We start from the raw sequence: 16,381 nt of genomic DNA, 5'->3' as shown, positions 1-16,381 counted from the left end.
AAGGCACAGTTTAGATGCTGAGATCAAATTAAAATGGAGCTGTGGAACATATAGCACTTTAGTGAGAGTAATATCATTGTCTAGAAGGATATCTCCTTGCTTAGAAACAGTTAGTATGCTGCCATCAGGGATAGTAATGCAATGAGCAGAAGTAACTGGAGTAATATTAGTAAAAACACTGAGATTGTTACACATGTGATCGGTTGCACCAATATCAATGATCCAATGTGAATAAGAGTTGTGAGAAGTAAAATAGGAAATACCTGCTAAATTGCTGGTGGTATTAGTAGAAGTATCAACATCAAGTGGTTTATCAACATCTTTCTTGCCAAGAAGAGTTAGTAGATGATTAAATTGGGCTTGTGTAAGACTTGTCTCCTTAACATCAGAAGAAGTAGGAGGAGGATCAGTATGCATGTTAGTAGCGATTTTCTTGGTAAGTTGGCGCCTAGAATTTGGAGGATAGCTATGTATTTTAAAACATCTCTCAATAGAATGGCCAGGGATTTTGCAATGCTCACAGACATAAGAGGCATGACGCTTATTACCAGAGATGGACCTGTCCTGTGTGTGGTGATCAGAGTGCCTCTGATAATACTGCTTCCTATCAACAGCAAACACCATGGAATCAGTAGGATTAGTAGTAAGTTTACTAACCTCCTTGTGCCTTTCTTCTTGTTGCAAGAGAGGGTAAATGACAGAAGCATTTGGTAAATCATCCATCATCAAAATATTGGTGCGAACTTGATTGTACTTAGGGTCAACCTTCATCAGAAATTGCATGATACGGTGTTCTTGCTGCATCTTGAGTACTCGTTTAGTCAAATTGCAAGAACAACCATCGCAAGTGCATGTAGGAATTGGACTAAAATTATCCAATTCGTCCCAAAGAGACTTAGCTTTGGTAAAATAGTCAGCTATTGTCATACCAGCGCTTTGACTCAAAGTAGCAAGGTCCTCATGTAAACCATAGAGTTGAGAGCAAGAAGACTGACCAAATCTGTCTTCAAGATCCTTCCAAATCTCAGCAGCTGTGCAATAGTACATAATACTTTTGGAAAGATTTCGATCTAGGGAGGCAATGAGCCAACCTATAACCATGTTGTTGCAACGTTCCCAGGCTTTTTGCAGAACAGAATTGTTTGTAGGTTTAGGGAGAGTGTTATTAATGAAACTCATCTTGTTTTTGGCGGTGAGTCCAATGATAACAGAACGCTTCCAATCACCATAACCGGATCCATCAAAGAGATTAGACACTAGCTTAGTACTAGCATGATCGGAAGGGTGTAAATAATAGATGCTTGCTAGATCTTGTGTAGGATCAATGGTTGAATTGGAATGGGAAGTAGAGGAATGATTAGAAGAGATGGCAGCCATAATAGAAACTTAGAAGTTTAGAAAAAAAAAATGCAAGAAATTAGAAACTGAGATCGAGGATCAGAGATGGCTCTGATACCATGACAGAATAATGGAGCAATGATTTTGGACTTAGGAAAATTAATCTTTTTCTTCTTATTTTGGTGAATGGAATAGTAGTGTATATATATATATATATACAGAAGAGTAATGAGTAAGAAAGCTATATACTAACAGAAGGCTATATCTGGGTAAAATAACAAACTAACTAAAAAGGAGAATAATGACAAACAAAGTTCTCTAACAAACTGATGACGTGGATAACCAACTTGAATTCTAGAAGAGAGTAGGTCATTCTTGAGGGAGAGTATACTGCTGCTGTGTATGGTGTATATTATCATTATGTAAGTTGGTGGGAAAAATAGTTCTGTACATTCTATGTATGTAGGATGGTCTTTGAAACATTATTATTTTTTTATGATTTTGCAAGCAAACCTCTTCACCAAGTTGCGATGCAATAGAATTAATTAACGATTTAAAAATTACTCCGCTACATAAATAAGTGGTCCATGTTAAGAAACTAACTGTTAGACGAATTTTCTAGCAAACAATCAATTGCTTAAAATTTTCTAGTTAATCTCTTTTTTCCAGTAAACACTTTGTTCCAGCAAATAGTCCTTTTGTCAGCAAACTCATTTTATTTGCTCTTGAGGTTAACCGAGTATATGATAGAGGAGTGGGCGTGACTAATTATTTGCTCACGAATACCAATTCCTTCATTGTAGCACATAAAATTTTACCATTTTATTATCACTAAGTTTAATGGATCAAGAAACTACCAAATAGCACCCTAAAAGGGCAATAAAAGAAAGCACCACAACATTCAAGCATAAATAATTTGGGGGAAAGTTTACCAATATGTTCCGTTTTGGCACTTCTACATTTAACAACTAGAGGGTTATAACATAGAACTTAGACAGGCAAATTGGCTCTGTATAAGAGTCCTTGAGTCTAGTGGGTTCATGTTGTGTATATCAAAAGTGACAAATGGTGCCATTTTCTTACCCCTACACCTGCTGGGTTCTTAAGAAAGCCTTAGAGTAAAAGATAAAATCATGAATTGGAACGCTCCCTTCTATTCTATTCAACTAGTCTATAAAAACTTAATTATAAGTGGGTTCTTTGAGATGATATGGAAAAATGCAACCCGATTTTCCTTCCAATTCGAAAGGCTTCGTAGAGAAAGTCTTTGAAAAAGTGACTTAACAATCAAACAAACGTTTTTTTGTTTATGGCTATGAAAAATTTAAGTATAAATATTTAATGCTACACTATGAAAAAAAATTTAAAAAGAGCTACCATTTGCATGTCCTCAAAACATATTGCTACTGCATGGAATTTTCCTATAGAATATATACTTCACAAATTTATTTTTCTTTTTTAATTTAAAAGTAATGATATTTATAGCCCTTAGGATTATATATAAAAATTAGTAAATTATATTTATTATCAATAATTTTAGGTTTTAAAAAGAATTTAGTATAGAAAATTAGGAATAATTAATATTTTTTATAGTTATTTTAAATTTTAAAGAAAGAATTTATGATAAAATACTAAAATATAATTAATTTTTATATTTCCAAAGCAAAAACAGTAATAAATTATATAAAAAAAATTATAAAATTATTTCTTATATAGAGCCTTTAGAACCGTATATATCATTTTCCTCAATTTAATTAGAAAATTAATTTAGAGATTTTATAGCATTTCTGGATATATCAGAATATTGCCTTCGGCATTCTCATTGTAACTTGCGAGTCTTCAAGGGTTTTTTTTTGGTTAGGGCTTTCGACATTCAATTTCTTCCTTCCCTCGATCGTCAATGGCTGCCTCCAATGCACGCGATCCCATCACTGTCACCCCTCCCAACTCTCAGATCGACAAAGGTTTTTCTCTATCTCTTTGTTTTACTATTTCTCTACTCTTTCACTTCACTGGACTTTAATTTTCTTTAAAACCCTAATAAGTAGTTCTCTGATTTTGGGTCTTTTTTTTTTTTTTTTTTACTTATTGCTCTTACTTTTTCATTTAATAAAAATTGGTTTGCAACTTTTTAAAATTCCTTGGTGTGCAATGCCATTTTTTCATACTCTTTTCCCGTAGAAATTTCAGATATCTGTCTTAGTTTTATTCTTATTGCTTTTTATGTTTTATTGGGATTTTCGACCAAATTTTAAAATTTATCCTTCAACGTTTCAGTGAAATCCTTTACAATTATCAGAGTATTGGGTGTTGTGTTGACATTCAGGGGCGAACCCGTGATTCAAGAGATGGAGTTGCTTAATTTACATTAATATGCATTTCGATATATTTTTTATTGGCAATTTTTATGTGTTTTAAGGTATGACGCAAATAATTTTTATGAACTCTATATTTACAATATTAAAGCATAAGTTGAAAGAAAATTGCATAAATTGTATGGTTGTAATGTTTGTTGATCAAACTCGAACCTTTATAATTAATGCTAAATACTAGTTATAGTTAATGGATGTATTTAATTAACAAAGAAATAAATATTACAAAACAGTCATAGCTCTATGGCAGTCCGTGTATATATCACAATACAGTCATAGCTTAATGGCAGCCCGTGTAATATATGAGGGCATTGTCCTGGGTTCAATCCTTGTTGCAACCAAGCTGGCTACTTTGCTGATATTTTTCTTTCCGACGATGGGGTTGCCTGTGATATTGTGCTGTCGCTTTTCTCCCTTTCTACCGTGCTAGGGAATTTATCGATGCTACATTATAAGGTTCAATATGGCAATCATTGTGGTTAACTAAATAAAGGTTTTTAATTGATAAAGTAATTCGGAGGTTATTTTGAGGGTAGGGGTTGATTTGAGCTGCACATCGTAGGGAGACAATGATTCTCCCTTAGTTTTGTGTCCTCTGCTTATGTGGATAGTGATTGATAAATGTTTCTAGAAGTTGGTTTTATTAATGGTATAAGTGGAATACCCAAGTATAGTTACCGAAAACATTTTAATGTAGAGTGATGAATAGTTCCAAGTAGCAATTCTCTTTAAACACCCAACTTATAAAACTCTAATGTTTGAATAATTTGATACATTTAGATCTGTGTTCGCATTTAATTAACACGCTGTTTCAGTGAACTTTTAAATGGTCAGTCCAAAACTTGCTTTCCACGGTAAGCAAATACTTTAAAGATGGCTGCACAGTGCTGAAATGCAGTCTTTTGCAGTGTCCTACTACATAGAATGCATTACATGATTTCTTAAACTAATTTTTTGAATTTCTAATGAATAGGTCATATGAACAATATTTCCTGTTAATTTTTTCCAGTATTTTTTTCATCTAAGTTGAAAGTTGAAACTACTGACCTTGTTTTCTCATCCACATCTGTCTTAAGGTTTTTTTTTCTTTATACATCTGATGGTGAGAGAATTCCAGATTTTGTGAGAGCGATTTTTTAAAAAAAGTTTTACATCGTGAAATTTCCCTTACATGGATACTTCGTTGGGGTTGAAGGCTATTTGTGTACCTTTCTCTTAGAATAGTGAGCTTTTGGCGAATGTTTTCCAATTGTTAGGTACAGTTAGTAGGGTGTAGCTGCCTTGTTCTTTCTGTAAAGTTTATGCCTTAGTGGAAATTGATAGCCCTTAAAATATAACATGGACTTATCAACTTCTTTTTTTCTTGCAGATATCCCTGGACTGGACAATTGTATCCCACTTTCACCTCAATGGCTTCAACCTAAGCCAGGAGAGAATAAGAGTGTGATGTCACCAGGGGTTTGTATAGTTTATCTCAACTTTAGTGGTTGGATTTTGTGAAGTTGACGTGTTTTGGCTTCAGGTAAAAACCTGGCCTTTAAAGCAGCATGCTGATTTTTGTATTTATGCAGAAAAATCGTCCTAGTCCTTTCATGGTGTGCAGTGGTCGCTCAAATTTCATCAATTCTCCAGGACCTGGTGAGGAGATACATGAGAACCAGAAGAAAAAAGATGTTTTCAGACCAACTTTTCTTGATGCAGAATCTGGGCGCCACGATCGTTGGCGTGATGAAGAAAGGGACACCAATCCTTCAGCTCGCAGAGATCGTTGGAGGAACGGAGAAAAAGAAATGGATGATGGGCGGAAAATTGACCGGTGGGTTGATAACTCGTCCGCTATGCATTTTGGAGAAGCACGTCGAGCTTCATCCATCAGATGGGTTGATCCAAGCAGAGAGAATAGTAATGTTCAGCGTCGTGAGAGTAAGTGGAACTCACGCTGGGGTCCAAATGATAAAGAGGTGGATAAGTGGAATGATGTTGGGATTCATGGTGATGTGCCTCATGAAATAGGGCTGCCACATGTATCTAATTATGGGAAGGACGAGAAGGTAGCTAGTCATGGGAAGGATGAGAGGGATGATCAACATAGACCATGGAGACCTAACTTTTTGCAAAGTCGTGCAAAAGCAGAGCCTCCAAGTCAACAAACTCAATTAATAAGCAAAGAAGGCCCTGCATTTGGCCATGGAAGAGGTCGTGGAAGGGTCAATTTTGGTTCAGGGAGTAGTAATAACTACTCTGTTCATTCTCGATCAGGTTTTAATTCTGACCAAGGTGACAATGGTCATGGAGAACCTTGTCCTTTCAGATATAATAGGACAAAGTTGCTTGATATTTACCAGCTGACTGATTTAAGATCTTCAAAGAACATACTGGATGGATTGTTGCAAGTCTCCTCTCTCACTCAGGAAGAACCTTTGGAACCTCTGTCACTTTTTGCACCTTCACCTGAAGAATTAGTGAGTGCTTATGTTTTTAAAAAAGCTTAACGTTGTGAAATTTTTCTTAAATGGATACTTCGGTTGGGGTTGAAGTGGTTGATATATGCTATTTTTGTACCTTTCTTTTAGAGTAGTGAGCTTTTGGCGAATGTTTTCCAATTGTTAGGTACAGTTAGTAGGGTGTAGTTGTCTTGTTCTTTCTGTAAAATTTATGCCTTGTTCTCATGCTCATGTTTTGTAATTCTCATGCTCGGATGATTCAGGCTATTTTGAATGGAATTGACAAGGGAGATATAGTAAGCAGTGGTGCACCCCAGATCTCTAAGGATGGATCTGCTGGACGAAGCTCAAATGATTTTGTGCAATCCAGACGAATGAAACATGGTATTAATTGTCTTTATCGTTTCATTGTTTTTTAAGAATGTGTTCTTTCTCTTTCACTGTGTGGTTTTTGGGGTACTCATTGTTTTAATGCAACAACAACGACACAGGGAGTAGAGATGCTGTATCTATTTCTCTTGACGATGGAAATGATAAACTTGACCATGCTAAGGGTACTTGCACAAAAACTTCAGAGTCCTCGTCTTATGATAAGCAAATGCCTGCATATGGCTACAATATTTCAATTGATGCCAATGAAAGTCACCAGATGCACTCGGATAATAAGTTTAGAGTTGCAGGTAATGATATAGTATTTTTCAGTTCTGTTTAAGCTTTGTTTGTAGATTTTTCTGTTTTCGACATGGTGGCAAAGGTAGCTCGACTAAGCTTTATGTACAATAAACTGATTGTTTTGTTGACCTTTAATATTGATTGAATATTTCAAGTTAGTTTTGATTTGATAGGTTTAATAAGTGTGCTTGATATTCCTGGTTTGACATAATTAGAATGTAGTCATTAGAGTTGTTTGTTACATACTTGTTCTCCTACTGACATTTAATAACATAACTTTATCTTTCTACTTCAAACTTAAAGGGACAATATAATCCTATCTTTTTTTAGAAGTTGACTTGTGATTTTTCTTTCCAATTTGTATTTGGAATATGGATTAGGTGTGATAACCATATTCGTAAATGCATATCATAGGATGATGGTCATTTTATTGTTAACTAAGTGGTCATGGGTTAGGATTTTCTTGATTAAGTGGGAGATCTTACTTTCTGGGGCTGGTTAAATATGGTTATATCAACATATAAAAATCCAAGGTTTGATTTGGGAATGCATGCTTATTTTGATTCATTGCAGGTGTATATGTTTTTAGAGCACATTGTTTATCTAATATTGCTTGTTTACGAGCATTTATTGACGCGTTTTTATTTTCTGCTAGTTCAGTTAGAGCTCAATAGTCAAAGAATCATTCGGTAATAAATTATGTTTTTGGTGTACTGAATCTTATTAATTATGTGTGTTCTAGCTTGCTGGAGCTGCACAAGTTTCTCTTGTTGCTTGCTTGATTGTTGTTCTTCACCTAATTGTATGTTGTTTGAAATAGGTACCAGAGACAATGATACTGTTTCAATGAAGGGTGATGAAGTCACAGATTGTAAAGATTCTGCTGTTATGGGCCGTGTTTGTACTCAGTCTGGAATTCCATGGCGGTCACCTTCCGTTGAACAGCGTATAAGCACGCAGCCACGTGATTGGTTTGACGCTCCAAGTGATATTCACTCCAGAAGCTCTGACATCAATTGCAATGAACTCAAATGGAAAATTGGTGAAGATACTGCTGCCAGGAAACATCCTGCTGTTGATGGGGAGCAAGAATCAAGGAAGCTTGTGCACTCTTCACCAGAGGACTTATTGCTTTATTACAAAGATCCACAAGGTCAAATTCAGGGTCCTTTCTCCGGCACTGATATGATTGGGTGGTTTGAAGCTGGATATTTTGGCATAGATTTGCAAGTTCAGCCGGTGAATGCTCCAAAAGACTCGGCATTTTCCTTACTCGGTGATGTGATGCCCCACTTACGAGCTAAAGCAAGGCCACCACCTGGATTTAACACTACAAAGCAGAATGAAGTAACTGAGCTGTCTAGTAGGACAAACATAAGTGGGCTTGGGAAGATTTTTTCTGATTCCAGTAGTGTGGATTTGCTTGCGAATGAGCACAGACATACTCAGGGGTTATCAACTGAAGCGGAGAACAGATTTATAGAGTCATTGATGACTGGAGATGTCAGCCGTTCTCTAGAGAAATTAACCTCCACAGAAGGTTGTTATCAGTGCTATGTTTCTAGAATAACATTAACATTGTTTGCAAATGTATTTGTGTATTACTGATCCTTCAATGTGGTTCTTATAATCTGTTTTCTGTTTTTGGTTGTTTATGTAGGTTTGCAGGGTTTTGTTGGACAAACTTTGAGTAATATCCCTCCCTTGGAAACCGAAAGTGGAAATGCTCTGAACATGTTGACCCAAAGAGTAAGCCTTGAACGTCAAAAATCCTTGACTCATCCTTATCCGTATTGGCCAACAAGAGACGGGGCCCCTTTTGTTCCAGCCTCTGACTTTGTTAGGAGCTCCCCTTTGCCACATGCAAATCTTCCTTCTACTATTGGTGATATACCTCGGCAAGTTCTTTCTCAGAATGTTGAGATGATGTCCATTCTTCAAGGATTATCTGACAAGTCTTCTAGTGGAATGAACGATAGCCTTGGTGGTCGGCCAAATTTCTCTGGACAAGGCAATATTGATCCATTTAAAGATAAAACTGACTTGCATCACTTGCAAAATTTTCCTCGAGCGGCATATGGAATACCGCAGCCTAAGCTACAGCAACAAAATCAACCGTCAATAACTAATTTACATTCGCAAACTTTGGATAGTTCAACCGTTGTTCCTCCTGACAAGCTACTTGCATCTGGTCTTACGCAAGACCCTCAAGTATTGAATCTGTTACAACAGCAGTATATGCTGCACTTACATTCTCAACAGCCAGCTCCAAGCCAACAGTTGTCATTATTGGACAAGATCCTATTGCTTAAGCAGCAACAAAAACAGGAGGAGCAACAACAGTTGATGCGCCTGCAACAGCAATTGCTTTCTCAGGTTCTATCAGATCAGCAGATTATTCAAAGTTTTGGAGATCCAGCATTTGGACAATTACAGTCCTCAGTGCCATCTGTTGACCATTCAGTTCCTCAGCACCCTCCTTTGTTTCAATTTAACTCTCAACCATTTGTTCCGGGTATGCTAGACGCTAAAACGGCCACCATGGCCCCACAAATTTCCCAGGATTTGCATCATACAGTTCCTACTGAGGCCTCAACTTTGCATCTACCTCATCACCTGTTAGGAAATCTTCAGCATAATCGGTCCTCTATGTCGACACATTTTGACAACATCAAGAATAATGATTTATCATCTTTATCAAAAATGATGGACAGTTTAGCTACCTCTGAAGCAATGGAGAAATCTCAGAGTGCTTCTGCATTGGAGAATTCTGCTTCTGACGTTTTGACACAATCTTCAATAGGCCAGGTGGTAGAGAACAACTTACAGACAGTACTTCCTACATCAGTTGTGGACTCAGGCATCAATGTTAGGGTTTCTGACCCCGCATCTTTTGACTTGTCTGACTCATCTGTGTGTAAATCATCCATGGGCTCTCAGGAGAATGAGATCTTGAGTTCTGAGAGAACGAATGATGCTGAGCCTTCACCTGCAGTTACTCTTAAGGAAACATCTGTTAAGGAGTGCCATGAAGAGGTACCAGTAACTAAAGAAGTAAAGAATGTTGAAGTACGTGAAGTTAAGAAAAATAATGATAAGAAGTCAAGAAAGCAAAAGTCTTCCAAGGCACAACCATCTCCAGACCAGGCAAAAGGCGCGTCCAAAGCTTCCACTCATAAATTGAAGTACTCTGAAGCTGAAATAGGTGCTTTAGAAATGTCTGTAACTTCTGAAGGAACCTTGGATGGGAGGTCTGTGGAGATAGTTAGAGAAAACAACTATTCTCGAGACAGCAATCGCTCTACATCAACAAATCTGTATGTTGGTGCTTCTGAATCTGTGGAGGCCAAAGGTGAGCGGAAGCAGAGTGATGTCATTGCACAACCAAGTGATCAAGTAAATTGTTCTTCACAGAGAGCTTGGAAACCCGCCATTTGTGTGAAGCCCAAGTCACTAATAGAAATTCAACAGGAAGAGCAAACGAAGGCTCTGGAAATCCCTGCTTGTTCTGTTTCTACTTCTGTTAGTCCTTTGAGTTTCTCATCTCCTTGGGCCGGAATTGTTCCCAATGCTGAACTTAAAGTATCTGGAGATGCTCGTCATTTTAGTACTATTAGCGATCATAATTTGGGGAAAACAGAGTTATCAAAAAGCAAGAGTGGACTACATGATCTTTTGGCGGCCGAAGTTTTAGCCAAGTCTAGTGACAGAAGTGTCGAGGTCTCCGACAATACTTTAAGTCTCCCACCACTACCTACATTGCCTAGTCAGGGGGTGGTTGATGATGGGAGTTTCATCGAGGCTAAAGATACCAGGAAGAGTCGTAAGAAAGCTGCAAAGGCGAAAGCTGCTGAGGCGAAAATTGCTGGGGCCAAAGTTTCAGCAGTTGTTTCTTCTGCTGATGGGATAGTGGCATCAAGTCCTGGTGAGAAAGGAAAATTTTCTAAACTTGTGCAAGCTTATAAGGAAGTTTTTCGAGCACCACCATCTGGTCCATCTCTTGGAGACTTTGTACCTTGGAAGGGTGAATCAACTAGTCCTTCTCCTGGTCCTGCATGGTCTACAGATGCCGGGAAGTTTCCCAAACCCACCTCTTTGAGGGACATCTTGAAAGAACAGGAGAAGGTGATACCAGTTCCGCAGTCACAGATATCAACTCCTCAAAAGCCTCAATCTACTCAGGTGCATCCGGGTTCTTTGTCAGTTTCGGCATCATCACCATCAAAAGCTGCATCTCCTGTTCAGATCCATCCTCAACTTTCTTCACAATCGAAGCATAAAGGAGAATATGATTTGTTCTGGGGTCCACCTGATCAATTAAAGCAAGAAACAAAACAGTATGTTTTTCGCTTTCTTCTCCATTTGCTATCGATTCCTGTTCTTCTGTGTCTTTTGATTTTATAACACTTATACCATTGTAGAGTATTGCTTTGGTGAATTCACAATCGAATTTTTTTTATAGCTGATAAATTTTGGTTTAATATTATTAAATATTTTTTATTCTAATAGTTAAAGGTTTGCAAGTTAAGGGTTGAAAGCAATCAAGAGAAGATAGAAGTTGTAGGCATGGATTATCTGCATTTCTTTTCCCACATTTTTATCTTCCTGAACTTTTTAGCTGTTATGGGCAAATCTTAGTTACAAGTTAAAGGTTTCGCAACGCATCCACCCCTGTTGGGAAGGGTATGGGTATGATTTTGGTGGGTAGTGGATGGGTATGGGTATAAAAAGTCGTATCCACGATGGATAGTGGGTTGGTGCCTTGGTGGTGTATGAAGTCATTCCGCTCCGTCCTATAGTCGTCCACCCTAGGTCTACAATGTACTAATTATATCAATTTTGTGTATATTTATTAAAAACTGTTGATAAAAATTTAAGAATATTAATTTTATTCTATTACATTGTATGGTTTAAACAAAATTAGATGAACAATTAAATTTGTAGGGATTTATGAAGTATATAACACGGATTTGGAGTGAATGTGAGGCGTGTATAAAGTGGGTATACCCCATGATGGGTGTACCCATTTGGCCATAGTGGGTGGGCATGGGTTTGAATGCATACCTAGGTGGGTAGGCGTGGGTATGAAAATTTGACCCGCCATAGGTGGTGGGTATGGGGGAGGGCATACCGCATTCAACCGCCTATTTTGCCATCTGTAGCCAGCGCTGCTAGATGACCACAAATGTTCTCCAGTTTGAAATTTGAATCCCTAGACTAGTTATTGTTTCTTGGTGGTCAACAACTCGACTGTTCATGATGATGACCAATAAGTATATTTTCAGCATTATCGAGCTACTTTGTTCTTATTGGAATATATTGTTCCTTTCTGTTTTTGATTGGAGTTAAGACTTAAGAGTGTTAAAAGTGTGCATTAAATTTTTGAGTAAGGGTTGATCTTGAAGTTTTGATTGAAGTCTGATAGAATTAAGACAACTGTATAGAGTATACTCTAGTACTTTCTTTTTGTGTGTGCGTGAATGTGTCCCAATATGTATTACATGAACAGTTGAACACTTATTTACACTGTTCAAAATAGGTGAGTAAGAGCAGTCTTTTATGCTGATATGTCTCAATTGAAGCTCTGTAGTTGTGCTTGGTTTCTCTTAATATTATCATTGTTTGGTTACCCTTTTATCTGCATCTGAAACTAAAATTTGAACCTCTTTGTAGACACTTTAGATTTAATCTAAAATTAAAAATGATGTTTTTTTTTAATTGTAAGTTGAATCCCTCGGAACTCAGAACTTCAAGTCTACAATATAGTGTTTTCTGATTTAAATCACCCTGAGATTGCATGTTGAAATATTGATTCGGCTCATTGGGTCAGGGTGTTTATAAGAGTCATTTTCGGTTCTAGTGCGTACAGAGCTAACATGTTGACTAGGTTTTATTTTGATGCTTGGGTCATTTTCAGATTAATTTGGATCATTTTCAGGCAGCTTCAATTTTGCCACAGTTGCATACCTCTTATTTGCATGTCACCTCTTTTACTTTCTCATATTTTTGAATGTAGATCCTTTGGGATGTGGATAAGATGCTTACTAGATATAATAACAAACTCCATCCTGTTATTTTCTGTGAGCAGGGATGTTTTTCCTCAGCTCAATGACCAAGGGAGTTGGGCAACCAAAAGTACTCCTGCAAAGGGAACACCTGGAGCTAGTATTAGACGACAGAAGTCTGCTGGTGGGAGGATTCTGGAGCTTTATACTTCATGTTCACCTTCCTCTGGACAAGTGTCTGTAAAAAGCAAACGAGATGGCAATTCGAAGCATTTGGGTGGGTTTTTGGCAATTAAATGGTGAGCTTAGGCTTGATCACCTTCTTATAAGCAATTTCCTGACTGTTTCTGGCTTTCTTTTGATAGAGGCAATGGATTTCAGAGAATGGTGCGAGAATGAATCAGTTCGGCTTACTGGAAGCAAGGGTATGACTTGTTGTCTACTGCATGTCCTTGGCTTTTGCGAGCATAATATTGCATGTTTAAGAATTGGTCTTGTAATAATCAAAATGCATTAGAATATCAACGTATCAGTATGCATATGGTTGACTCTTATACTGATGTAATGCTCTTATTACTGTTCTTTCAGACACAAGTTTCCTGGAATTTTGCTTGAAGCAGTCGAGATCTGAAGCCGAGTCACTTCTTATAGAAAATCTCGGATCTTTTGATCCAAATCATGAATTCATTGAGAAGTTTTTGAATTACATGGAGTTGCTGTCAGTAGATGTGCTGGAGCTCGCCTTTCTAAGTCGGAATGATCTGAAGGCCTACAGTAATGTAGCCAGAGACATGAATTCTGACAATTCTGGCTCTGGACGTTTAGACCGAGATGGTGTTGTAGGTAATGATGGGTCTGCTAAAGGAGGGAAAAAGAAGGGGAAGAAAGGAAAGAAGGTTAGCTCCTCTGTTTTGGGGTTCAATGTTGTGAGCAACCGCATTATGATGGGTGAGATCCAAACTTTAGAAGACTAGGAGAGGTGCTAGTTTTGTAAATACATTACATTGTCTGGACTATGTAAATGATTTTCCTTTATGGCTTTTTGTTCCTCTCCATTATAGAGCGACATTTTTTCGGCTCAAGCAATTTTGTGTACTAGTATTTTGTCGGCGCAATTTATCTATGTGGCTTCGTAGAGAACTAACAAGCTTTTTACCCGATCCAGCTAAACAAACTTCCTGATTTTTGGCTTAAGCAATTTTGTGTACTAGTAACTTGTAATTACATTGGATATGTTGTGTCCCAGTCCCATGGTCTCAACTCTAACCCACTGTATTCTATTGGCTGATGCTCATGTCCACTGGACTTTTACGTTCTTTCTGCCTTCTTTTTTAGAAGAATTGTAAATTTTGTACAATATTAGAACTGTGTTTGTATATTCCATGGAGATTTTGCTGCAAAAATTTTTGCTCTGTTGAAAGTAGTAAGAAATAAATGGAGAAGTTTGTAGAAAATAAAGGAAAATTTACTTTTTGAATAAATTAATCTTTTTAAAATTAAAAAGCTAAGCTACTATACCCTCCCCAACTGCAACCATTGGCAGCCACCACCCTTCTCCCCATGAGGTCCTCACCTAGTCTCCTCCCTTGCCATGCCCACCACTGCATCCCAATCTTACACCGCTTATTAGCATCTAGCACCACACCGCTCCCCAACCCCCTCTCTCCTTCCCACCACCCAAAAGACCACCACTAGGCTGTTTGCGAAAAAAACTCATCGCCACTCAAGATCACCATTGACGTCCTCAAGTTCGTCAACATCACCATCACCATCACCAACACCATAACCATCTTCAATTCCTTTCTTTACTTCAATTGCGGTTTCACAATTGTGGCCACTAATTTCAGTCATTAAAACCTCAAAATGATCACTCCCTGATGAAGTAGTGCGAGTTGAAGAGGGTTTTGAAAATAATTATCGTTATTGTGTGGCTAGAAGGGGAGGGGGTATGGCAAGGGACTGAAGAGGGACAAAGGGCATAGGACAAGAACAGTGAGCACAGTTGAAGAGGGCTTGGGGTAAGAAACCTCGGAAAGGGAGGAGGCTGGGGCAAGGACCACCAATGGGGGAAAAGGAGGAGAGGGGGTTATGAGTGTTTACGTTTTTCTAAATTACTCTCAATGTCCCTCTCAATTTGCAGCAAATTTAATTTTAGTTTGTTCTATTGCATTATTTTTTTTTTTGCAATAGTATATATTTATATATATATATATATATGTATGTACATATACATATATATATATACATATATATATACATATATATATATATATATATATATATATATATATATATATATATATATATACATATATATTTATATATATATATATATATATATACACATATATATATATATATATACATATATATACATACATATATATATATATACATACATATATATATATATACATACATATATATATATATATACATATATATATATATATATATATATATATATATATATATATATATATATATATACATATATATACATATATATACATATATATATATATATATATATATAAAACAACATATATTTGTGGTTATAACATTATGTGTTTGGGGTTATATCATTACATATTTGGGGTACATAATAATCTGTATTTAGGGTTCTAATATTATATAGTGAGTAGATAATGGTTTGTGTTTGAAATTATAACATTATATATTTGGGTATATAATGGACTATGTTTGGGGTTATAGTATTATATACTTGGGGGTTTTAAAATTATGTAGTTGGATATATAATGGTCTATGTTTGAGGGTAGACAATTTTCATAACACCAAATATATGTTATTATAACCCATATATATTATATTATAACCACAAATATATATTGTTATAACTCTAAATATATTATGTTATAACCCCAAATATATTATGTTATAACCACAAATATATGTTGTTATAACCCCATATATATTATGTTATAACCTCAATTATATATATTGTTATAACTTCAAATATAGTATGATATAACCCCAAATAAATTATGTTATAACCCTCAAATATATGTTGGTATAACCCTAAATATGTTATGCTATAACCCCAAATAATTGTTGTTATAACCCCAAATATATTATGTGACTTTTCAAATTCCACTTTACACACTCGCATCAGTTTTTTTAAAATTAACTTAAATTAGATGTGAGCTGAGCTTTTTGAGAGTTGTCTTTACAAAAGGCGGTTTCTCAAGAGAACACCTGTTGAAAAATATATTAATTTAAATTATCATCATATCATGAATATTAATTAAAAAAGCAGGAAAATAGAAAATGACAACTTCTTTAAGCCTCGCCAAATGTATTTATTTCGTAAAACTATAAATGATTGCATGCAAATTTATTTTCTTAAAAAAATTTAAAATTAAGTATTAAAGATAAGTATAATAAATATACATACTAATAAAAAAACTGGAAAATAACACATGGTGATTTCTTAGAATTTTGTCAAATATAGAAATATTAATTTAATAGGACTATATTGATTGTGAGCATGGAAATAATTTATTTTCCTAAATGAATTTAAAGTTAAATT

The 16,381-nt window shown here is 36.1% G+C and overlaps 1 protein-coding gene across 1 annotated transcript; it reads left to right on the top strand.

Annotated features, from left to right (window-relative positions):
- Positions 1 to 3,142: 3,142 nt before the first annotated feature.
- Positions 3,143 to 14,025, top strand: LOC130798047 (protein ESSENTIAL FOR POTEXVIRUS ACCUMULATION 1-like). Its single transcript, XM_057660896.1, has 10 exons — positions 3,143 to 3,302; positions 5,080 to 5,168; positions 5,282 to 6,172; positions 6,418 to 6,538; positions 6,646 to 6,834; positions 7,647 to 8,366; positions 8,487 to 11,163; positions 12,915 to 13,108; positions 13,197 to 13,256; positions 13,420 to 14,025. Exons 1-10 carry the CDS (start codon positions 3,239 to 3,241, stop codon positions 13,803 to 13,805), a joined length of 5,391 nt encoding a protein of 1,796 aa, XP_057516879.1. The 5' UTR covers positions 3,143 to 3,238; the 3' UTR covers positions 13,806 to 14,025.
- The last annotated feature ends 2,356 nt before the right edge of the window (positions 14,026 to 16,381 follow it).

Source organism: Amaranthus tricolor, chromosome 13 (assembly GCF_026212465.1).
Source record: "Amaranthus tricolor cultivar Red isolate AtriRed21 chromosome 13, ASM2621246v1, whole genome shotgun sequence".
NCBI classification, from domain to species: Eukaryota; Viridiplantae; Streptophyta; class Magnoliopsida; order Caryophyllales; family Amaranthaceae; genus Amaranthus; species Amaranthus tricolor.
The sequence above is the reverse complement of the archived record's forward strand: the minus strand, read 5'-3'. Positions and strand labels throughout refer to the sequence as shown.